At 42.6% G+C, this 24,793-nt stretch overlaps 1 protein-coding gene across 2 annotated transcripts in view; it reads left to right on the plus strand.

Annotated features, from left to right (window-relative positions):
* Kcnab1 (potassium voltage-gated channel subfamily A regulatory beta subunit 1) overlaps positions 1–24,793 on the plus strand; it is a 382,887-nt gene that overhangs the window by 283,197 nt on the left and 74,897 nt on the right. For both annotated transcript variants that reach the window (XM_052731508.1, XM_052731509.1), the window contains exons 3-4: positions 21,162–21,199; positions 24,223–24,302. In XM_052731508.1, coding sequence (XP_052587468.1) covers positions 21,162–21,199; positions 24,223–24,302 — 118 coding nt within the window. The remainder of the gene's footprint in view (positions 1–21,161; positions 21,200–24,222; positions 24,303–24,793) is intronic.

Consider the following 24,793-nt stretch of genomic DNA (forward strand, 5'->3'; position numbering starts at 1 on the left):
TCCAAGCAATGCAAAAACAGCTTCCAAAAGTACAGAAATTTCTAGACCAGATGCTTAACTTCTCCAGGTCTGTATAGACAGTAGACTCATATGGCATTTTTGAGAAATCAAACTGAGTTCTATAAGGTTTTTCCGTTATCAGGCTGACCTCAGAGTGATAAAATGGCTGCCGTAGCACCAAGCGTCATATCTCATTGGCTGTGGTATCTTTCCATGAACCAGTTACTAAAGGACTTCAGACAACCAAGAACTGCTCCAGCAGAGGTTATGGTTTTGTAGTAGAATGCTCACCTAGCATAAATTAAACCCTAGGTCAATTCCTAGTACCCCATAAACAGATGTGGAGTGTTGGTCAGTGGTTAAGAGTACATACTTGGTTCCAGAACCCACATAGCAGCTCACCACTGCTTGTAACAAACTGTAGCTCCAGGCAAATTTGACGCCTCTGCCTCCATGGGTACCTACACTCACAGAAACATACCCCCACACAGACATATGCATCTACACGTAATTAAAAATAAAATAAGTCTCCTTTAATAATTAAAAAAAAGGAATTACTACAAACCACCAAAACTGCATTCTCAGAAGAAATGTAAAGGACTCTTTTCTGAAGAGAGGAAATAATGGTTGACTATAACAAACACATGACCACCATGATGAGGTAGAACCTTCTATTCCTATTCAGCTTCCCTGAGTCTTTATTATGTTGATAATAGCTGTGGTCAAATATCTAAATTCTCACTTTTTCATCAACATGAGGTAAGCTCAGTTTAGTGAGTCAATCCACATTCACCTCCTGCTGCCTCAGTTTGCCCAGTGGACAATTTCTTTGGCTTTGGCTTTTTTTTTTTTTCCCTTAAGATTTATGTTATTTTTGTTTTATGTGATGGGTGTTTTTCCTGCATTTATTTCTGTTCACCGTGTGTATGCAGTGCCCATGGAAACCAGAAGAAGGTGTTAGATCCCCTACAAATGGAGTCACAGACAGTTGTGAGTAGCCATGTGGGTGCTAGGAATCGAACCTGGGTCCTCCGGAAGAGCGGCCAGTTTTCTTAACTGCTAGAGCCATCTCTCCAGCCCCCAGCTTTGGCTTTTTAATATGTTATTTTTTTTTAATTTTTGACGTTATGTTTGTGAAAGAGGGTGCCTGCTATGACCGCAGGTGGAAGACAGAGGACAGCTTGGAGAGGCCGTTCTCTCCTTGTAACATTTAAGACCCAGGAATCCACTCAGGTCATCAAGTGTAATAGCAAGTGCCTTTCCACCAGGGCCATTTTACCATCCCAGGTTTTTAATACATTCTTGCCTACATGTTCCCAATAATCGTGAAGGATCCCTGAGAGTAGTGGCTCATTTACAAATAAAAGCCCCACCCAAACACCTGGATAATGAAAACATGCCGAGGAGGGCATCCATGAGAGTGAAGCAGAAAATACTGCCTCATTTTATATCTGACAACTAATTAAAATGAGAAGAGAAGGAGCTGCCCAACATGTAATTATAGAAAATGGGTGATGAGGTAATGAGGAGAAGCTAAATTAGAGCTGACAGTCAAGCCGTGGGGACCGCTTGCGGCTGAAGAGAGGGAGCGAGGGAGATGAAAGGCTTACCTGGCACTCCGAACTCTAACAAGCTTTTTCCAGACACTTTCCTTCTTGGTCTCTGACCTTACCTCCCATGCATATTCACACTGGCCCTACCATGCTGCTCCTTCAGCCTTTACTCAGAAGAAACTGCAAGTGCCACCTGTATCTTGTCTCCAGAGTTCGCTGAGGCTAGAGGCTGAAGGAGCTGAGTGCATCCTATAAGATGGGGAATCCAGGCACGTCTTTCCGTGTGCATGTGGGCTAAATGACCAACAAACAGATTCTACGCTGGGAAAATGGGAGGAAGGGCCACAGGGGCAGGTCCTCGCACAGTCTATACTGAAGGGGCCTGGTTCTCGGACTATAGCGCCCCCACAGGCCGCCCCTGCTTATTGAAATGCTGTGCGCTGATGGTAATGCTTTCAGAATAACTTGTTTGCTATTTGATCCCTGATTCAGAGCACGTGCCTAGAACAGAGGTGATTCTCAGTGTATGCTCATTTATGGAATTCGTGAACGTATGATCAGTGCTCAGAGAACTATGAGGCTCCATGGGAATATAAGAATGACTCAAGGGCTGTCTATGTCAGAGTCGGGGAAGCCACAGAAGACTCTGGAGGAAGGCTAACAGGCAAGAAGAGTAGGAAGCAGCCAGGACAGGGAGAGAGTGAGAATAGCAATTGAAATCGTGCTGCCACAGCACAAAGAAGGGGTACAAGGTGCAGAAATGGGGTACAAGAGGCGGTGGTCACCTCTCCCGATGCTGTGGGAGGGAGCAAGTGCAGCTGGGAGCTGCCAGATTTTTTTGTGATAAATAGGATCTGTCAGTCTGATAAATAAAGACATGGCATTTTGGTTTTGTTTAGGAGTGGAGGTATCTGTCTGTGTAAGACAGGGACCCACTATGTAGCTCAGGCTGACTTGGAACTCACAATCCCCCGCCCAGCATCCTGGATGCTAGAAACACAGGCTGTGCTACCATGCCCCAGTTCTCCCTCTTTTCTAGGCTGGAGTGGCGCTTTCCAGACCACAAAGTCTTGATCAGAGGCTCCTTCTATATCCTGTCCCAATCCTCTCAACGACATAGCCTTTGGGCCCCAACTAGATACTGGAATGATTTGAGTATGCGGCTTCTCTTCCCACTTAGGGTTTCAGAAAACGGAGGCCATGATTAACTCTTGCCATCTTGATTTCATCATCAAGAAAATTTAAAAATTAAAAAAATAAAAATATTAATTAAAAAATACTTCACTCCTCCTCTATTTTCCCACTGCTCCATCACCTCTTCATTTGTCTTGATGACATTGTACAGAATGTCACACAGCACACCCTTTTCACTCCTCCTCCATCTTTCCCTCCTCCCCATCACCCCTTCATTTGTCTTGGTGGCACTGGAAATTGCAGTGTGTCACACAGCACACCCTTTGTCCAAATAGCTTTACTTGCAATTGTTCATTGGAATGAGTTACTGGTCAGGTTCAATGCCTCTGGTTTTTGGTACACCATCACTACTGGACACTCACCAAAACTCCTCTCAGGTTTCTTGCTGTTGTCCCAAGTCATGGAGATCCTGAAGCTCTGATTCTGCAGGATCAGTCCCTTAACACGCTCTGTCAGGTCATTGATGGGGTAGATGTTGGAATGGGCCAACTCAAAGCACTGGGTGTGGGTCTGGGTGGTAACTGAGCTGGTCAGTCCAGGCCTCTACTGGGACTGACCCCACACACACAGGTGAGGGGCAGAGCCCCTCTCTCAGGACTGGGGGCATCAGGTCACACAGGTCTCCTGTGTGGGGCAGGGGCAGGTCTCCTGCTGCAGCAGCCAGCAACAGGCAGGGTCAAATCTCTCAGGCCCAGTGAAGGCAGAGCCAGCTCAGCACAGCCCTCAAATTTCAGTACTCATGGTTTGCAATAGCTCCTGGTGGTAACATGGGCCACAGACATCAACGCAGACCCCAGATTCAGCAGGACCACTAACCCAGACAGCAACTCAGTCCTGGATGTCACCATGGTCCTGGGAGGTAGCTCAGGCTACTAAGATTAGTATGGCCCCTGTAGCAGCACAGCCCTTGGACACCAACATGAGCTCAAGTGGTGGCCTATTCCCCAACACCTGCACATCTGTTGGTGGTAACAGGAGCCACAGATGTTACCACAGACCCTGGCTACAGTAGGGCCACGGACTCAGACATGGCACTTGGCACCATCTCAGACCCAGATGTCATCATGGCCTCAGGTGGCAGCACAGGCCACCCCAATCTGTATGGCCCTGGTGGCAGCATGGCTTTTGGACACCAACATGGTCTCAAGTGGTGGCCCAGACCCCATGCAACCTTGTGTCTTTTGGTGGCAACATGGGCCATACATTAACACAGACCCCAGCTGCAGCAGGACCACAGACCCAGACATGGTCCTCAGCAGCAGTCCAGGCCTGGACGTCATCATGGCCCCAGGTGGCAGCACAGGCCACTTAGATCAGCATGGAATAGTGACATCACGGCTCTCAGAAGTCACCATGGCTGCAGGTGGCAGTACAGGCCACCCACATCAGCCTCCTCCTCCTCACCACCTCCACTTCTTCAGTTCCCCGTCTTTCCACAGCGCATGAACCATTCCCCTTCTCTTTCTCTCCCTTTTCTCCACCTTATAGTTGCTCGTCGTAATGGTGCCCGCCCACCTGGTGCCTCAAGATGTCTTCCACCCACCCACCCAGACCAAGCGGGGCCAGGTGGGCCTATGTAGCCAGAAGTTTCTCCAGTCCCACCCATCCCCATGGTCCCGCAACTGCTTATAAAATATTTACTCAGAGGCCTATATTAATTACAACCTGTATGGCCAATGGCTTAAGTTTCCTGTTAGCTAGCTCTATCATCTTAAAGTAACCCATTTCTATTAATCTATGTTTCGCCACATGGCTGTGGCATTACCAGTCTGCTGGCATGTTGCTTCTTGGGTGGTGGGCTGGCGTCTCTTCTGCCTCTGCCTTCCTTCTTCCTGTCTCTCTCTCGGATTTCCTGCCTGGCTATAACCTGACTTGCCACAGGCCAGAGCAGCTTATTTATTAACCAATGGGAACAACGTATGTTCACAGCATACAGGAAGACATGCCCTAGCAGGCCCGTACTTGGGATGTTTTTAAAAGTGTAAAATAGCATTTTTTTTTTTAAAAAAAAAGTAAGTTGTACAGTTCTAGAGATTGAATGGAGCGTATACTAGTTTCTGGCTATCTTCTTAAAGGAGGAGAACAAAGATAAATAAAAAGTGACCAAATAAAAGTCAAATATGAAGAAATAGGAAGTGTGAAAATGACTGTAAAATTTATCATGGGTGGTTGAGATGGCTCCTGTGGGTAAAAGCATTTGCCATGCAAGTCTGACAACCTGAGTTTGATCCCTAAGACTCACACAGTGGAAGGAGACGAACTTCCAAAAAAAAATTGTCCTCTGACTTCCACACACATGCCCTGGTAATTGCACGCGCGCACACACACACACACACACACACACACACACACACACACACACACACACACATACACCAGTGAAAATTTTAGTTCATCATGAAATAAATGAAAAAGCCTTGAAGCATTCAAGGCACCCAGATGAGAGCAACAGTAGTGCTTCGGTGGGTAATGATAACTGACAGAGTGGCATCTCTGAAGAAAATCAAAGCATAGGATCCCAAGAAAGCAGGAAATATAAGCCTGGGAGGGAAACATTCCTAAAGGGAGCAGAAGAAGGCACTGCCTTGCTGTATGTTCATTGTGTATACATGAAGCAGGTTCTAAGAAAAGAATTTGAGGGCAAGTAGTTTTCTTAGAGATGGTTCTCACCATCATCATTTTCATCAGCAGAGACATGGATCAGGGCAGGAGGCCAGCTCTGGACAAGCCAGTGTGCAGCTGGATCAGGTAGCCCCTCAGGATGAAGGTCCCAGTGCGGATGCGCACCCATAGGTGAGGAGGTGGGCCATTGATGACCAGCAGAGCAGTGGGCAGCTAGAAGCCCATGGGCAATCAGGCCGAGCAGCAAGCCTCTGTACTCGAGGAAGTTGGTAGGGTCTGTAGCAGGAAATAGAAAGCATTCAGAGTTTTTCAGCTTTATTCTTCTGTGCACAGTCAGGCGTCGGTTATCTGGGAAGTTGAAAGAAGAGGATGATGAGACCAGAGAGCTAAGGACAAACAACTTCTAGAGAGGGAGGACTGGTAATGGGTCTGTCTCTACAACTTGGGACGTTTCATCCAGCACATATCCTGCATCTTTGTTATAGATGATGAACAGCCAGATAGTTGGGTTTATCCACATTTGAGCTTTGCCTGGGAGGTGCCATGAATAGGCACTGAAGCCATGGAGCTGAGGACAGGGCAAGAGAAATAAGCCCACTAGTGGCCCTTGTGATCTTGTCCCAGAAAACAAGAGTGCTGATGCTCTTTTTATCCATCTTTTTTTTTTTTCTGCTAAGCTATTCTTACTGTAGTCATTACTTCCACTGGGCTTTTGCACTGGGAAAACGAAGGTCAAAGAACCAAAGAGAAAATGCCGAAGGAACAGACTTCTCTTGGTTATTATCTACGGCTGCGAAGAGACACCATGGCCAAGACAATTTATAGAAGAGAACATTTAATTGGGGACTTGCATACAGTTTTAGTTGCCTGGTATCATAACAGGGAGCATGGTGGCAGGAAGGTAGGTGTGGTACTAGAGAAGTAGCTGAGCGCTACATCCTGATGTGCAAGCAGCAGGCAGAGAGAAATACTGGGCCTGGCATGGACTTTTGAAACTCCAAAGCCCACCCCCACCCAGTGAGACACTGCCTCCAACAAGGCCGTACCTCCTCCATCTGATCCTTCTCAAGCAGTTCTACTAACTGTGGACCAAGCATTCGAACAGATGAGCCTATTAGGGTCATTCTCTTTTGTAACTATTTGGTCAAGCTAAAGGCCCTCCAAGACATTACAACCTCCAGCTTGGGGTCAAAACCACCTTCACCCTTCTCTGCTACATGAGTCTTCACTTTATTACTGTTTCTTTTCCTATACTTCGGTTTCTCTCATGGATGGATGGAGTATATTCCCATAATGTCCCAACCTTCCACATGGAAAGCTTTATTTATAGATAGATAGATAGATAGATAGATAGATAGATAGATAGATAGATAGATAGATAGATAGATACAGAAAAACAAACAGACAAAAACAACTGTGCCTGGACCTTTTCTCAGACTAGCTACAGCATGGTCCCTAGTGGGGGCAGTTCACCAGCTCCCCAGGTGGTCCGACCTACTGAGGTGGAGTTGAGGCTCGCTGACCAGGACAAAGGACACCAACCTGGCTTCCTGCTGAGAGGCAGCCCTGCCTTCTTGCCTGAGTCACTTGCTCATCAATGGCTGGGTAGAAGAGGAAGTGTGGCACATCTGAGAGTGATTTGCTTCCCACCCAGCATGCAAGAGGCCCCACCAGAGAGTAGGCGCGTGCCCTTCTGCTCACCAGTGTGAGAAGCAAGTAGAGGATTAGGTGTTCATTTTTCATTTACATTTGATCCCCAGTTTAAAAAAAAAATCTTTGAAAATTGCAGTATCCTTTTAATGTTTGCTATTCATACTGCTCATAATCCATAATAAATAACTACTCCTTGAGCTTTGTTAAGTTGGGTTTGCCTTGAATTGGTATATTCTACTGACTGGGGCTTTCACAGCAGTCTTGACAGTAGTGTCTGCCTATAGAACTTCTGTTGCTTCCAATAATTTCTCCCTGGAGACAAGAAGGAAAATACTATTCAGTGAGTCTTTGTTACAACATGAGTGCTTCAGACATTGGCTGAAATCATTTAACAGTGTGAGCTGTGGAATCTCAGGGCTGAGACTCAATTCTTGACCCAAGCACTTATCAATACACAAACTCAGATCCGAGTGGTCATGATGTTCAACTGACATGATATCTGTAGAACCCATACCACACTGACTGGTACAATGTAAGTTCTCAGAATAAAAATACTAGTTGGCATCTTCATCATCTCATTTAGTTCTCACAACAATACAGTGAATATGTATCATTATCCGTTTTAGGCATGAACTAAGTCTCAAGAATGAATTAATGAATTGTCTATGGACATAATTTGAAGTGTATCCAAAAGAAAAATGTAAATATGCCCTTAAGAGTTGTTGTAAAGTAAGAAAAATAATTTTATAATGTGCTGCCTATAACTGAGGAGGACATTGATTTGCAAAGTTGAGCTCTGCTCCGTGATTAGAGACAGTAATAAAAAGACAAACAGAGCCCCTGTCCTGAGGAAGGGACCCTGAGTGCTCCATCTAACGTTACCTTTAGAAGCCATTTTTCATCATACCAGCTGCATAAGACCTCTACAAAACAAGGCCAACCCACATCCTAGCATGGAGTGGGAAGAGGTTTGTGAGTCCTCCCTCCTAACAGAGGAGCTACTTGAGTATTGCTCTTCTTTAAGGCTGTGGCTCTGGGTAGGTTGACCACACTCCAGTGGATATCCCCAGACCCAGTAGTATATGCACAGCACAAATTAGAACCAATGGGTTATTTAAATACACACACACACACACACACACACACACACACACACACACACACACAAGAAATAATAACAGTAAAGAGTACAAAAAATTAGAGGGGGTCAGGGAGGTGAGGGTGAATCTGGAAAGAGTTATGGGGAAGAGTTGAGGGTGAATTTGATCAAAATACACTGTATAAAATTTTTAAAAAATTAGTAAACGAGATGTTTTAAAAGAAATATTTATTATAGTTGTTTGGACAAAACCTTCTGCACTCATAGTGGGTGGTTCCTGAGATTCCTGACCAATCACAAAACTACCCAAAGTGGAGCATCATCAGGCAGCTCTCAGTCCTGGTGCTCCCTCTGGGAGCACCTCCCCTCTTTCCCATGGTCAGAATCACTGGAGCTGTCAGAAGAAGTAGCTGACGCCATGCTGCTTTAAGACAGCCTATGCTAGTGTTATTCTACCATGACAGTTCCCTGTGTCCATGATAACCTCCCGGTCTCCCTCCAGAACATTCTAGTGGTGTGCACTTGGGCATGTGGCCACTAACTAAAATAATGATGGAGTCATTCTGATGAACTCATTTCCAATCAATGAGTCAATAAAAAAAGGATCAGGCAATTTTAAAAAGTTCATTACACATTGTCTCTCATCTCTATTGATCATCTCTTCTCTGCCACTCTTGATTTGTACATCCATAAGACATTCCATGAGCATTTGACAGATGCCAGGTTTTATACCTTCTCTGGAGATAAAAAATTCATTTGGCAGTTTGTTGAAAATAAAAATGTCTCAAGAAGGACTATATCATATGTTTGAGATCAATGGGGGGCTGTTAAAATAAAAATATAATGCTTATATTCTTGATATCTGTCTAAATTTCTAGATTGCTAACCATATTGTATGCCAGGAAACTTCACTCTGTCACTATAAAATCAGATTAGGCTTTTATAATATCGTTGTCTCGGTGCTGAAGCCTTGGATAGGAAGGCTAGTGTTCCAACAACAGGAGCTTGTCTCTAGGGACCAGGTTCCAGGAGCTGTTCTGGGCTTCTCTCAGACCCAGATTAACTTTTCAATATAGCCTATCATTTGGAAGGAGTATGACTCTGCACTGATCAGTTTTATTGTCACCAAAATCGAAAGCCTAGCAGAAATAACCTGAGAAAGGATGCATTTGTCCTCACCGTTTCAGAGGCCTCATCCGTGGTGGCAGGCAGGGAAAATCCAAGCAGAGCAATGCATGTCATGGTGAGCAGAAAGCAGAGGAAAGACAATTATGGAAGTTAGAGAAGGATATAGGCCTTAAAAACATGCCCACAGACTTTCCTTCATCCTGGACCTCCTACCTTTCACCACCATTGGATAATGCCATCATATTATGAATCTGTCACAAGATCTGTGCATTCATTATGGCAGAGCCTCCACAGTCTAAACATCTCCAGACACTCCGTCATGGACACACCCTGAAAAGCCCTTCACTAATTGCCTAAGTATCCCTTAATCTAATCCAGAAGGTAATCAAAGTTAACCATCAGACTCTATGTAGCATCTGGATTAAATTGAATTTCCTGATACTAAAGATAGATCTGCATGGTTTTATGAGTTAGGATCATTGAACTTTGTTCTCCATGTTGTGTTAAATTTCTGCATATAATTACTAAAGAAAGAAAGTTTCTATTATTTTGATAGAAATAGAAGAGTCTGCATAAAAAGAGTGTGTGTCATTCTATGGGTGATGCAGAAATACCCCCTTTGACTTGGTATAGTTATAAATTTTCTATTAGGAAAACATTATAGATACAATTTTAAAAACCGAAATTATTAACAGCTTATATCCATAATGCACTAATGAAGTAAGCTAATGCTTATATGTAAATCAGTGAATCTACAGGCAAACTTAGGAACTGAATTAACTTGAGTGCAATATGGCAGAGAATGAGAATTATTTTAGGTTATTGTCAAATTGTTCACATATATTTTCTGTTTTAATTCTTTCATAGTTCAAGAATTTCTTAGTCAGAAATCGCATTTGTATTCCTGCTTCAGTAAGAATGTCACACTATTCCTACTTCCTGAACACAAAATTTGCCTTTTAATAACGTTTCATATCCTAAGCTGGATCTGGTGGTTCATGGCCCAGAAAGAAGACCTTGAAAGAAATGCTGCAAAAGTCTTTTATCTTTTTTTTTTACAATTATCTTCTTGTTTTTACCTGAACATTTTACTTGCTTTTCAGGAAATTAAAATATATTCTTAACAGATCCTGACAACCACATGAATACACCCTGTGTTTTTATGTTCAGAAACACCAGAGTTTTCAAAATTATTACTGTTTGAGGTAGAACACCTCTCTGAACTATTAGTGATGAAAAAGAGTCAACACTCACAGACAAAGGAAATGATGCAGGAATTCACACTGACTTTCCAATTTCTTGGTAAGAGTATTTTTCCAGAACTCTTACCCATAGTAACTTGCTGTGGAAAAATATGATACATCCAAAAAGAACCAAAAATATGTTTGAGCACAGACTTTATTCCAGGAATTGGGCAAAGATCTCATAGGTAAACAGCATTGTCTATCTTAATAGTAGGTCACATTTTGGAAAAAGATACTAAAAATATTTGAATTTAAGAATTAGAAATTGCATGTGTTTCTTGTATCCTATAAGTGTCTACTTTTACTCTAACACTGTTTAATTCACCTATATTAACGACTCTACATATTTATTACAAGAACTTTTCAAAGAGCAGCATGAGAAAGCTTTATTGATTCTGTATACTGAGTTTTTTGTGCCCTAAGAGTTTCATTTGAGTAAATAATCCTCAATATATAACCAAAAATACTAGAAAAATATTAGGACCTATGGCCAAGAAACTTAGAATACAATATGACAAACCACATTCAATGTTCCTTTTTCATTATCAGAAAGTAGGAAGAATTATGATTTGTTGCAATGCTTGTTTATGAATGGATTATCAAAAAAAAAGATTTTTAAAGTAACTTTTGCTCCAGGTTAAAAAAGTAATATTATATGCAGGCAAAATGAAATGCAGGCAAGAAATGCAGGAAGGATGAAGAGAAGAAAAACTCTAAGGATCTCAAGCTTTTATTATTTTGAATTTTCCTAATATGCTCAAAGGAACCAAACCAATTCAGAAATCATGTCTTTGAAAAGCAATTTCAGGAGGTGAAGTTATAGGTTTAAATTGGTAGTTATGGTTAATGTAACATCAAAGTTCAGAGCGTAGGTTCTCATTTCTGGTGAAGGCACATAGTTTACCAAGATCTCTGTACTACTGATGCTCAAATAGGTCTGAGTCCCTGGGGAGTGCTTTATAACACCCTTCTGGATTTTAACCACTTCTAAATGTCACTTACCTGTCACCCAAACTATTTGCAACATCACTTTCTTGTCTTTAAATTGTATTGATCAGAAAAGCAGAACAAAATGGTTCTGGGCAAACTTTTCCTGAAGCAACTCTTAAAAGAACATGAAGCTAGGAGTATCCCTTGGCAGCTAAATGCAAAAGTATTTAAATCTAAGAAAGAGAAAAGGGAGAAAGAATGTGGGGATGGGGAGGAACAGAGAGAGCAAAAGAAAGAAGGATCAAACATTTGTACATTCTCTGTGAAGGTCGTAAAGAAGCTGTGTCTGCCCCACCCACTAAATCCTCAGACCCTCAGATGTGCACACAGGCTCGGATGCTCAGAGTCCACCTCTCCTCGGGTGTTTCTGTGGTATCCAGACAACATTGTCAGCTAGGGGCTCTCTTCTGGTACAGTTTCCATTCTTGGACAATGTACCCCAGGACCCCTGCCACAGATATCACACTCTGTCATTAGCCAGCCTTCAACCAGGTCTTTAGTTCTGAAGAGTGTGTTGACTAAAGAGTTGAGTCAGTTTTCTGTCCACGAGATTGGGGCATTGCTTATAGAACAAAATCCTTAGGCAACCCTTGATCGCTGGTAGAATTGAGAGAATGCATAAGCGTGGAGATGACTCGGAGGTGTGGGAACAGGTACGTGGCATTCTTCATCCACAATGGACAATTTGAGAGAAGAGGTATAAAGCTTACTACAGCAAAGGTTTCCACAGGGGAGACATTTGGCAGAGGGATGAATGTGGACAAACTCCTAAAGCAGGATGATGTTGCAAACAGCCAGATGTATAATTGACTGGAACAGAGCATAGGGGAGGTGGGGAGAACAAGGCACATCACCCACCAAAATCAGCATGGGGCTATGGAGAGTGCAGCTTTGACAGCCTATCACTAAAGAGCCCTGGACTCCTCATCTGTAGAAAAAGTGGTGTTTCCAAACACTGCTGAGTTTTCCCACAAGTATTAGAACTGATACATACATACATGCATACAGAAGAGTCTAAAACAATGGTTCTCCACCTTCCTAATGCTTCAACACTTTAATACAGTTCTTCACGTTGTGGTGACCCCAACCATAAAATTATTTTCATTGCTATTTCATAACTGTAATTCTGCTACTGTTATGAATCATAATGTAAATATTTATGTTTTCTGTTGGTCTTAGGCAACCCCTATGAAAGGGCTATATGATCCCTCTCAAAGGGATCGTGACCCACAGTTTGAGAATCACTGGTCTAGAAAAAAAAAACCCAGTGGATCTGTATGGCAGACACTGAGAAGTTCTTTCTCACAAGACTGTAGTTTCCTATTTTACTATATTCCAAGGGGTAGAAAAGGATTTAAATGGTGTTTAGTCCTTAGAAGTGTGGGCGCATGTGTGTAAGCACACTTTCTTCAGCTATAAATGAGAATACTACTTGCACCCCAACTACCTGGGAGGCATACTTTAGTTCCACATGGCCTTTGCCGCTTCCTTGTCTAGTTTTATTTCTATTCCACACTGTTTTGTAAAGTGTGGGTGTGAAAGGATACCACCTTCACCCCTGGAGAGCCTGGGTGGTATTATTGGTTCTTGTAAGGAAGGGTAATCAAAGTCAAAAGAAAAGGCTTAGTCGCTATCACATTTGTTAACTCTGGCCAGATGCTCATTAGCAACACACGAGATGCCAAAAAACGAAAGATGAGGCTGCAGCTTGGATCCAAAAATAAGGGCCTGTGTCAAATACTGACAGATGCAAGCCAGAACAAGGAGGGATGCTTCATCTGTGTCATTTGCAGGAGATATGGCCTTGAGCTGTCACAGTCACTGGCGATACAAGCCCGCAGCATCTCTGCTGTGGCCACAGTAGGACTTCTCACAAAGTCACATTCAGATCTCTACAATGCTTGTTAAATACACCGATAATCTGGCTGCTGGTCAGATATAAATAATCAAAATCTCAGAGTGGAGCTTCTAGGAAATTCTAATGCTTAACACTCACTAAGCTAAGATGGGGAGGTAAGGGTGACTTTGAGATAGAGGATGCTAACCTTTTATCTTATTTTACCATCCTCCTAAAAATCCTCTGTTGATGTAATATTATTATTATTATTGTTATTATTATTATTATTATTATTATTATTGTTATCACCATCATCATCATCATTAATTATTGCCACCAGCAGTCATCCTCCTAGTGAGTGGAGGACTCAGGACTCCAGCCCCGGCCTGCTTGGCTACACTGCTTCCTGCCTCAGCAAGCGATGTCTCCATTTTCTATACCCTTGAGTTGATGGGAGGTGACAAATTCAAGAAGTGAATTCCTCAACCTTACCTCAGCCACCTGTCTAGACATCCCAGACCTGTCACTAGAGAGTTCTCAGGCCTAGGATTTCTGGACTCCTTTACTTTATTTACTCTTGAACTTCTCTTAATGAGTAAACAGAGTTCTTTCCACACCATCTTGTGATTAAGAGAATCATAATAAATGAAAAGTCACCTTAGCTCACACTGAGGACGATATAGTAGAGTGTAAAATCGTAGAATCAGAGACCCCTGACTACACAGCTGCTGCTCTATCCCCCTCCAGCAAGAAGGACAGGGGCATCTCTTCCACCAGTGATAGTTGATGCATCTGCCCACAATGTTACCACCCCTCCTCACTGGAGTCCTTGCGGCAAGGGGGAAGAATGTCATAGCACCCTTTTCTAGTAAAGGAAATGGCTGGTATACCCAGGGACAGTGGGAAACATCTCAACCACCTAGAAACTAAAAGAACTGATGAATTATTAATGAGCATTATTCGTTCTTCAATAAATCAAAGTAAATATGCTTGATAGGAAATTATCACATTACTCTGAAGACTAATGATATCCAAAAGGCAATTCAGTTCAACTTAACCAGCATTAACTAACCATCTACTAAGTCACCACTTTTATTCTAGAGCTTTGGAGAGTAGTAAGTGTGTAAAGGGTCAGGAAGGGAGTCCCCTTGAACAAAGTAAGATGAATGTAATAATGACTGACTTCCAAAAAAGGAAACACTATTTTTTCAGTTATGGTATACATAAGTAGCTTTATTTATTTATATTATTATATATTTAGCTTGCCATCGCTATAATAAAATGTTTGACACAGGCTACTCACTTAGCTCAAAGTTTTGAAGGTGCAAAGTCCAAGACTGGTGGGAGTAGGGAGTGGTGGGAGGTCCAGAGGAGCAGTGCACGTGGCCTCTATGAGGTCAGCAGGTGGCGGTAATCATGACAGAAGGGCATGTCTAAACAAGCAAATGACTACATCTCAAACAAGAGCGGAGAGAATAGAAAAGTAAAACTCGTTCCTTTTGTAACAACTACCTCATGACAGCTACCTAGGGGTTACCTCGATGACTTTTGACCTCCTCCTAGGTTGTACCTCTTAAAATTCCCACCACTTCCCAACAGTTCCAGGCCGAACTCCAACATATGAACCTTTGGTGGCATACAAACCATATTCAAACTATAGCAATAGCATACGCATATATGATACATATGCTCTTATATGTTAATAATTTTAAGTTAGTATAAAAGGAAAATTGTTTAACTTTGACTATTTTTCATCATAATTTGTCACAACTTTGACCTAACATCTTTTCTTCTGTATGAAAGTACCCTTCAGGCTGTCTGACTTCCATTGTGATGTATACAACATAGATAAATTTCTAAATGGTCTTATTAAATAAAAAATATGGAGCCAGATACAGAGGTTAAAGCCTGAGAGAGATAAGGGAAACAGGGAAAGTCACAACTAACCTCACCTCACCAACTCAGCAGCTTCCTAACGTGAGTTACTTCCTGTCTACCCACGCCTATATGCCTTGCTGTTCTGCCATCTGATTTGCTCTCTCTATACAGCTACATCACTTCCTCTTCCTGTCTAGCTCTGTCACTTCCTATCTGTCCATACAGACCTCCAGACCTCCATGGTTAATTAGTGTTGGAATTTAAGGCATGTGCCACCATACCTGGCTCTGTTTCTAGTGTGGCCTTGAACTCACAAAGATCCAAACAGATTCCTACCTGCCAAGTGATAGGATTAAAGGCGTGTGCTACCATTGCCTGACTTCTTTATTTACTTATAATGGCAGTTCTTATTCCTCTGATCTCCAGGCAAGCTTTATATATTAAAGCACAAACAAAATATCACTACATTTCAGCACAAATAAAATATCACCACATTTCCCCTTTTTATGTATAATAAAAAATAAAAAAATTTAAGAAGTTATAACTAATATAAGAAAAACTATATACAATAACTATATAAATATATACAAGCAATAAATATATCAACGATGTCTAATCCATTTGCATTTGACAAATTCAGAAAAAGTATTCCATTATCTATCCTGTTTTGGTAAGTCCAAAATGTACCTAATTCACTTTCTAAACTATCTTGTATTACCAACAGAAAACTATCTTAAGATGTCTTTCAAACTTATACACTTAACACCTCTTAGTGAGTTTCTTTTCTGAATTTCTTTTTTTTTTTTTTTTGGTTTTTCGAGACAGGGTTTCTCTGTGTAGCTTTGCGCCTTTCCTGGGACTCACTTGGTAGCCCAGGCTGGCCTCGAACTCACAGAGATCCGCCTGGCTCTGCCTCCCGAGTGCTGGGATTAAAGGCGTGTGCCACCACCGCCCGGCTCTTTTCTGAATTTCTTAACAACGAAAACTGTGACTACAACTATCTAATCTTCAACTCCCTCAGAGACCCAAGAAGGAAATAATATTACCTAGTAAAACAAGAAGTGCAAACAAGCAACTTCCAAAATGACAGAGACATCTGGCTGCCTGGACATTCATCCAAAGTTCCTCTGCAATGTTGGGGCATCCATCTTCAGCCCATAGGCCTAGAGTTTTTTAGTCACTTCTCTGTGTGTCCTGTAGAATATATGACAGTCTCATTGGCGAAGCAGAAACCTGAAGGACCATCTCACCTTGCAAAGTTCAGTGGTCACCTTCCTATGGGTCCTGCATGTCCAGTTGATACAACATTTTGTCAAGCAGTCCAGGCAAGAACAGTTTCTTGCCCAAATGGCTATTTTTGCCAAGAAGAAGATAAACTCCATATGGAGTGTCTTTGATGCCCATCCTCCTCTCTGAAGTGAATTGGTGCTGCCAGGAGCAGACGTGTCTCACTGTCCAGAAAAGTCTAAGTTCTTAAAACATTTTAAATGCCATATTCTGTAGGTCTTTGAAGTGTTTAAAGAGTACCTACCTAACTGAAATACAGTATATTTAGAAAACTTAGCTAACATGACTACAAGTGATATTATCATAGATGACTAATGATTAATCTGTATTTCTCAACTATTTAATTTCAAATGAGTTGCATAAACAAAATACTTTACACAAGAGTAGAAGTGTACATACAGTATAACAAAATTAAATTTGTATCAATAAACTAAAATCCATAGCAATGTAAAATATTTTAAATAAGTTATTGGTCTTTAAAAGTAGATTCAATAATCTACCCTTTTATCCTACATATCTATATCCTATATTTCTATATCAATACAGTACAGCTGTGAGTTCTTAAAAGAGACATGGAAGAGTTTTATTGGCTTTTTCCTGATTCATTTTGAATAGAACTGCTCCTAAAACTAGTGTTATCACAGCATGGCTGAAATCACTGTCAGTTCCTCAGTGTACAATGGCCTTGCCTTCCTCTGAGATGTATGTACCGGTCTGGTGTTCAGAGTCTTTTTAGTCTTAAATACCATCAGTAACTAATTAATAAAAGTGAGCTAAATAATGCTAGTTTTCTTGCATAAAACTCAAAATCAGAGAACTTTTTGGCAATCCAGTTTTGAACAACACAATCTTGGAGGATGAATTTTAGGCTATAATTCTCATCTAGAAATGGATTGTCATTCCTCAATAAGTGACTTCCCCAAGCTTTGTCAGGTCTGAGATGAGCAAATAATAATGCAGGCGAATACAGTTTCTGACTTAACAGTGTCTTGACTTACAACTTATAATTTTATGATTGTGCAACATCATTTGGTAGAAACTATACTTTGATTTTTGTTGTGGTCTTAGAGATGAGATCCAGGACCTTGCACATGCTAGTCTAGTACTCCACCACTGAGCTAAACCCCAAACCTTCATACTTTGCATGTGTAATGAAATTAATCCACCGAGTCTATTTAATGAGCAAAGGAATTTATTTGAGGGTTAACTTGCAACCTCACAAAAATACAGGTGATTTATTGTAGGGTCCAGGAAAGTTGAGCTATGTTCCATGCTGATTTGCCTGATCCAAGATCTCAGCATCCAAAATTACAAGGTAGCAAAGAGAAGAGTGTGTACATACATCCCAGGTCTTAAGGGTCCCCCAGGGGCATGTACCTCAAGGTCATAGGCAGGTGTAACAGTTACCTGCTACCTCACTAGGAGCAATGCTTCAGTGCATCGCTCAACCAACACCCACTGCACATGTGAATTTTGATCCTTTCCTGGGGTAGAATTTGCATTAAATACTGTTAAGATGCTGGACAGCAGCAGGTGGGTGAACCTCTGGTCAGCCAACCACCATGCAGGAAACAGCTGATTCTATACATTAGACATCTTGCTAAGCTAGGGTATTTGGTAAATGAGGTATGTGAAATGTATTTGGCTCGTGGTATTTTCAACACATGCTAGATTTACCATAACCCCTTTGTAAGTCAAGGAAAATCTGTTCTTGTGAATGTCCCCGTAGAGAAGTATTCAAGCACAGATGATTTGTAAGATCAGCAAGAAGCTCAGGCTCTAGGAAATCTTCAGGAATCAGTAGAGATGGGTCTGTTCTCATTGATGACATGAACAATTAAAAAAAACCAACAAACAAAAGAATTGCTTTCACAGCACAGCACAAGCCAGCTAGCAAATTCATTAAGCAAACACTGACCTGATTTTGCTTGAAGACATAGAAGAATAGCTAATTTGTGGAATTCATTACTGAATCTGTGGCTTGTCCCATTTTAGCTCTTTGCCCAAAGCCATATTTAATGAATGGGGAAATTAAGGGACTCAGGTATAGTGTTCCTACAAAATACTGTCATCTTTTGTCTGTATCTTGACAGGGCCAGCAGCAACCCGACCCACCTCTGGCAACAGTGACTTTGACCAAATTCTACTCAGTTCCTAAATGATCTGAGACTTCCCCCCATCACACAAAACAGCCAGCCATTCCTCATGGTTTTCCCTTCTTGGGCTCCCATCTAAAAGTTCTTTGACCCCTTCAAAGTTCTCACCACACCACACAAATAAAGAGTCAACAGTGTGCTGTCACTCATGTCTGCTTCCTCATTTGCTGCAACAGAAGATGGCTCCAGTAACTGAACTCGTGCTGAGCATTCTTGGCCACATCCCTCACACTCTGAGCCAGTTCCACTAACATTCTCAAATGTTTGCGTGTTCGCTGGGCACATCATTTCTGCCATGTTCAAAGGAACTCTTTTATAAACATGTTGTCTGTGAAAAGGTTTTGACGCCCAGGCAATTATTTTCACTTAATACAGAGCTGCATTTCACAGAATCTCACTTATCCCATTCAGAACCAAACATTGGCCATTTCCTCAGATGATTAAGTTTTTCAAAGACCATCATTTCTGTTACCTGTCATGGCTGGTTTTATTCTGGTTCCTTAGGGTGGGATTTTTCTCCATTAGCATTCTTTGTTTGGAATATTCTTTGGGGAAAAATGTCTATGCCTATTTTTTTTCTTAATACTCAGTTCTGTTTTTCTGTTTCTTAAATGTACAAGTTCACAATCCTCTTATTTTGGCTGTAAGAAAAATAGCAATAAACATATGGTACAAACCAGTAACCATTTTATTTCAATGTTAAGAATACATCAGGAAGCAGGGAAGGGAGATGCTTTGCTAACTGGCATAGCCTTTCACAAAAGCGCTCTCCTCCTCCCAATTTGGGGCATGCCTACCTAGAAAGGACATTGACCTTTTGTTGTCAATGTTTGCCAAAAATCCAAAATTTTTCAGAATAATTTTGTAAGTGTTTAAATGTCATTCAGAATTTCTGGAAATACCAAAATGGTCAGCTCCATTCTAGTGCAGCAGAGTGAGCCTGCAAGCTGAGCATCCGCTGTGGGCTGCCCATTTGCAACCTCTGGAGATAGCAAGCACACTCATAAGATGATTTATACACTCCTTTGTTTCAGTCTCTGAGAACAAAAAAAAAAAGTCTATCAACATATGTCTACGGACGTCCCACTAATTTAGAAATAGTCTAATTCAGCGCTGTGATACACTGAAGAGGACAATCTTCTCAAAGCCAAGCATGTTTGTGGAAGCTTGGGTATCTCACTTAGTGCTGGCTAATGTGATATTTCTCAGCTGTATATAAACGTGGATATTAAAAATAGCCCTTTGAGTCTGTCAAATGATTCAAGAAAAATTTCTTAGTATACTACCTGGCATCTAAAAGGTGTGCTGTGGTGGTGTGTAGCTATGACTGACAGTGAAATGCTGACTGTAAGTTGCCGGCAGCATTTCTCTCGTGCCCTGTAAGTACTGACCATGCCTGTGCCCTGACTGCTTCTACCCTTGCCCAGATCTCCCTCTTTTGCCCTCATGTTTCACCCCGGACCTGATGGTACAGACACAGCTCATCAACACACTCACCTTCTCCACCTTCTTGATTTTCCAAGCTCTTTTCTGTGTCTGAAATGTTTACCTGCCTCTTCTCCAATCCCTTTCTCCTCCTGTAAGACTCAATCACAGTGTCGCCTTCTCTAGGAAGTCCTCCATGAGTGTTCCCTCCTCCGGCCCAGCAGAGTACTCTCCACTATTCTGTCTTGTGTTTGCCTCAGTCAGAGCATTTATCAAGATCACCGCTAACCATGAGCCAAAGACGGGAACTGTGTCATTCACCTCACTGTCCTTGGCACCTGAGGACAATGTCTATGTCTGATGCACTTATTGCCCCCCCTCCAAAAAAAAAGGGATAAGGAAGGGACTGACTGAAGAGGCTTGCTGGAGCCTAGCACGGCATGTGCCTGTTCATAGTCTTGCTTTACACATGCTGCTGACGATGCCTCCGAAGATCCCTTTGCCTTCCTTGTCCTTGCCCTGGCTCCTGCCTCTACCTTCACCCCAAACCAACAGAAATTCCCCAGAGCAGGCCACACAGAGAAGGTACATTAAGTGTCACCACCCAGGTCTTGTAAACAGGTCCTGGCAGAATGTCTGAGAAAGTCCTCTTGAATGGTAACAGAAAATTCAAAACAGAATCTGCAAAGAAGACAGAAGCGTAAGTCAAGGCCTGGCTCACTCTGGCTGCACACACTTTCTTGTGCTCACTTTCAGAATAGGTCTTTTAGCTGTTGAAGAGTAAAAATAGGTGTGTAGCCGAAGTGAACTCCATAGCACTGGCTTCCTGTGCATCTGGTCCTATAGCAGAAGCAAAGTTTCAGGTAGGGCAGAGATGCCTGACACAAGCATCCATGGGGCCTTGAAGAGGCACCCTTCCCCAAAGGGACAATGACCCTTCCTGGAGTATTAGGAAGGGGGGAAAGGCTAGACTAAAGAGTGCATGGGCCCTCAGGCAGGCACTACCTAGATGTGAACTACCTGCTCTGAAATAAAAGTCTCCTCTTATTATGTACAGTATCAGAAAAATGACTACAAATATTTATTCTCTTCCAGGAACATGGGTGACATTTGGAGGTCAAATTTCAGATGAGGTAAGTCACTTTCAGCTTCTACAATTCTGATGAAGAAAATGTGTGGTAGGGGTAGTCTTCCCTTCTCTAACATTTTTTTCTGGGATTTTTATTTTAGTGTGTGTGTGTGTGTGTGTGTGTGTGTGTAAGAGAGTCATTAGGTAAAAGCTAGCCTGAAATCAGATCTTGGGTGAGGTGACTCCTACCAAGTACAGTTTTAGGGAGCAGGCAGCAGAAGACCTTTCGATGGCAGCATTCCCAGTAGCTTTGGAAGCAAGTGCTTCCTCCCTACAGGAGGATGTGGGTGCACATCAGGAGGCCTTCTGACTGGCATCAGGTAGGGAAGTATAGTGGCAGGTGCACAGAGGCACATTCACAGGGAGTACAGCAGAGGACACAGACTGTTAGGCACCAAGGAAGCAACAAGTTAGAAGGGAACTAAGTTCCCAGCCGGGGTCTCCAGCCTACCTGTGACCTGCTACCCCGCCTGATGCACTGTGTGGAAGGAAAAAGACAAGGATGGCTAGCCTTGTGAACAGAGGGGCCAACTGCGAGCCAACGCCCACAACTGAACGGTTCAATCCCTCCTGTTCTCCAGGGGTAAAATTACAAGCCTAGAGCAACGAATTCGCCTCCCTGATCATTCAGCTTTCTCTCAGACTTTCAGGCGCTCTCAGCTTAAAGCAGGTACAAATGACCATATCATAATATGCTGGGTGCTGTAATCATCAAGGCAACCCCAGAAGGGTGTGAAGACCCTATCCCTGAAGATTTCAACAACACATTGGATAGGTACTTAGCAGGGATATCAACCAACTTAGTAACTCTATAGCACGCCTTTCAAATAAAAACCAAGATATATGTTACTCATATGAGTAGTCATTTCTTAAAAATAATTTTTAAGAGAGCACATTTAGCATCCAAACAGCACTGAATTTGGGGATTTATTCTGTTTTCTCATGGTGATACAGTTGAAATAGCTTTAATAGCAGGTAACACCTAACCCTGCTCACATTAATTTAGCCAAGAAGAGAGCATTCATTTTGACTTTTAAGCTATAGGAAGAGAATCATTCTTTCAGCCCTATAAAGCCCTCTGCATCAACTTCCTCTTCAGGTAGAAAGGATGAAATAGATGCAGGAATATTTAAGACTCACAAAGAACAGGACAAGAGTTGTGTTTCTAGAAGTTTTGTGAAGAAGGAAAAGGTATTCCCAGAATTCTCTGCAATATCTCATTAGTGTGAAGATCTCAACAAGATTTTTCCTGGTCATGTGGCATATAGGCCATTAGGCCCTTGTTGAGGAAGTGATGTCAGCTTCTCCTGTTGCTTCCAGGCTCCATGGGGGAGGAGGAGATCCCTTCATAGAATCCCCTTCAGTTTTCAGATAAGGAAACTGAAATCCGCAAAGGCCAAAAGATTTGCCCAAGTTTATTTGTATAGTAAGAGGACATTCATGGACTGTGTTCTCTTCCCATCACTGTGACAAAGGACCTCAAGCATTTGAATTTTAGGGAGCAAAGGTCTAATTTTCCTAAAAGTTTCAGAGTTTTCAATCCATATTCTTTTGACTGTTGACTTTGATCCTGCAGTAAGCCAGTCTGTCATGGCTGAGTGTACACACACACACACACACACACACACACACACACACACACACATACACACACACAACAGTGCACACCAGAAAGAACAAAGAGAGAATCCTAGTGACTTAACTTCCTACCACTAGGAAGACTTAATTCAGTGTTTTTCCCAATGTTCCACATGAGGTCTTCAGGTCCTGCGCTCGGGAAATGTTCCTACTATTAGTCACTCCAAGTGTTCATCCAGAATTCTCCATTTCAAAATTCCTCTGTAGATAAGATATCACTGTTACATTTCCCAATAAGAATCCATCAATACTCCGTATGACCTGACATAATAATTTTTACTGCAAGCACAGTAATTTCTAAAACACAGGACAATCAGAAGGAGGGAACTGTATTTGCCCTACTTTTCAGCTCCGCTTAAGGATGCCATTTTAATAATAGCAGGTTAAAAGCAGCAACTGCTTTCGTGTGGGTAATGCAAAGGCTGTGCACACTAGCCTACCCACGGTCGTGAGAGGCTAATTTTCAGAACACCAGAAACACAGTCTATCTTGCAAACGCTGATGAAGCAATGTTAGTCCACCATCAAAGAACATAATGGGAAATCAATTGTAATTATCCGTGAGGTGGGAAGTTGCTCAAACTTCTAATAAATGAATCAGCAAAGCCAAGATAGGCCCCTCCACGGCTGCTTACCATTGTGCCACGACAGCCATACCTCAGGCTGATGGTTACAGGTAGCCATCTGCTCTCCTGCCACACTTCTCAACGTGCACTGAGAAGCACAAGTGGAACAGGGAGCTCTGAGTTGTTCAGCCTGAGCAGAGAGGAGCAGGAGCCTGGTGAGTCAGGGGCCTGCTCCCTCCCCTGTGTTGACTCAGCAGCAGCTCCAAGATGATGCCTATTGTTCCGCTGAACTGCAGGGTGCCAGGAGCTTCACAACAGTCATGAAGGTCTGATTCATCAGCACAGTTGGCTAGGCCTGGAGGAAAGTCACAAGCTTTTAGGTCAGGAGTCATCCAACTGCCAGAAACTATTGGCTTGCAGGAAGGAGTTGAGAGATGGAGTCCGCGTTGAGACAAACGACCCTCTTTGTCAGCAAGATTACATGTCACTGAGGGTGTTCTCAAACAAGGTTTTCCCAGCAGGGTGGGAAACACATATCTGAACACCGCAGTGCTTGAAGAATGACCAACAACTGCCTCCCCCACCGCGCCCCCCCCCCACACACACACACATTCAGAAGTGGACTTAGGGCCTACTTTGTCGGAGGGCAGAAGGACCACACGCCCTGTGCTTGAATCTCCCTTCTTTTGTCACTCACTGCAGCAGAGAAAAATGAGAAGTGGTAATGGGATCTCAGAGTGGAAGGCGGAGAAGTGCTCTAACACTGCTTCCCGGCTAGGAAGACATTGGCGGCGTTTCTGACTAACCTTTGCCTCCTCTTGCAGGTTGCTGAACGGTTGATGACGATTGCCTATGAAAGTGGAGTTAATCTCTTCGACACTGCCGAGGTCTATGCCGCTGGGAAGTAAGTCAGAACCAGTTTCTGCCCCTCACCTGGCATCCATGGAACCAAGAGGATGTGCCCACACACTGATGTGGCGTTGGGGACGAGGGGGGTGCTTCTCTTGTGCATATCTCAGGAGGTGTGCTCTTCCTCAGCCCTCCCCATCACTAGAATTGCGAGTGTTGAATCCTGGGATCCTCTTGGTCTACCCAAACAATTCCCATAAGAAAAATGGGCTGAAGGGAGGCAAACACAAGAAAAAATATGCCAGAGGAAATGATGGTGGAGACGGAGAGGAGTTAGCTAATTATTTGACCTTCTGTCCCTGTGCTCATATTTATGAAAGTTGTGATTCCCAGATGATGGCAAGATACCAACAACTTTCCCAAGAAGGCATCTCAGAGCCTGCTCTGAAGACAGCAGACTGCAGAGGGACCTCACTTCTGTTGAGGAGTGACTTCTAGTGACTTCCTTGGGACCTGAGTGTTGAGTTGGCACTCTAAACATGGCTT

This window comes from Peromyscus californicus, unplaced genomic scaffold, assembly GCF_007827085.1.
Source record: "Peromyscus californicus insignis strain IS unplaced genomic scaffold, ASM782708v3 Scaffold_9__1_contigs__length_137607984, whole genome shotgun sequence".
Classification (NCBI taxonomy): domain Eukaryota; kingdom Metazoa; phylum Chordata; class Mammalia; order Rodentia; family Cricetidae; genus Peromyscus; species Peromyscus californicus.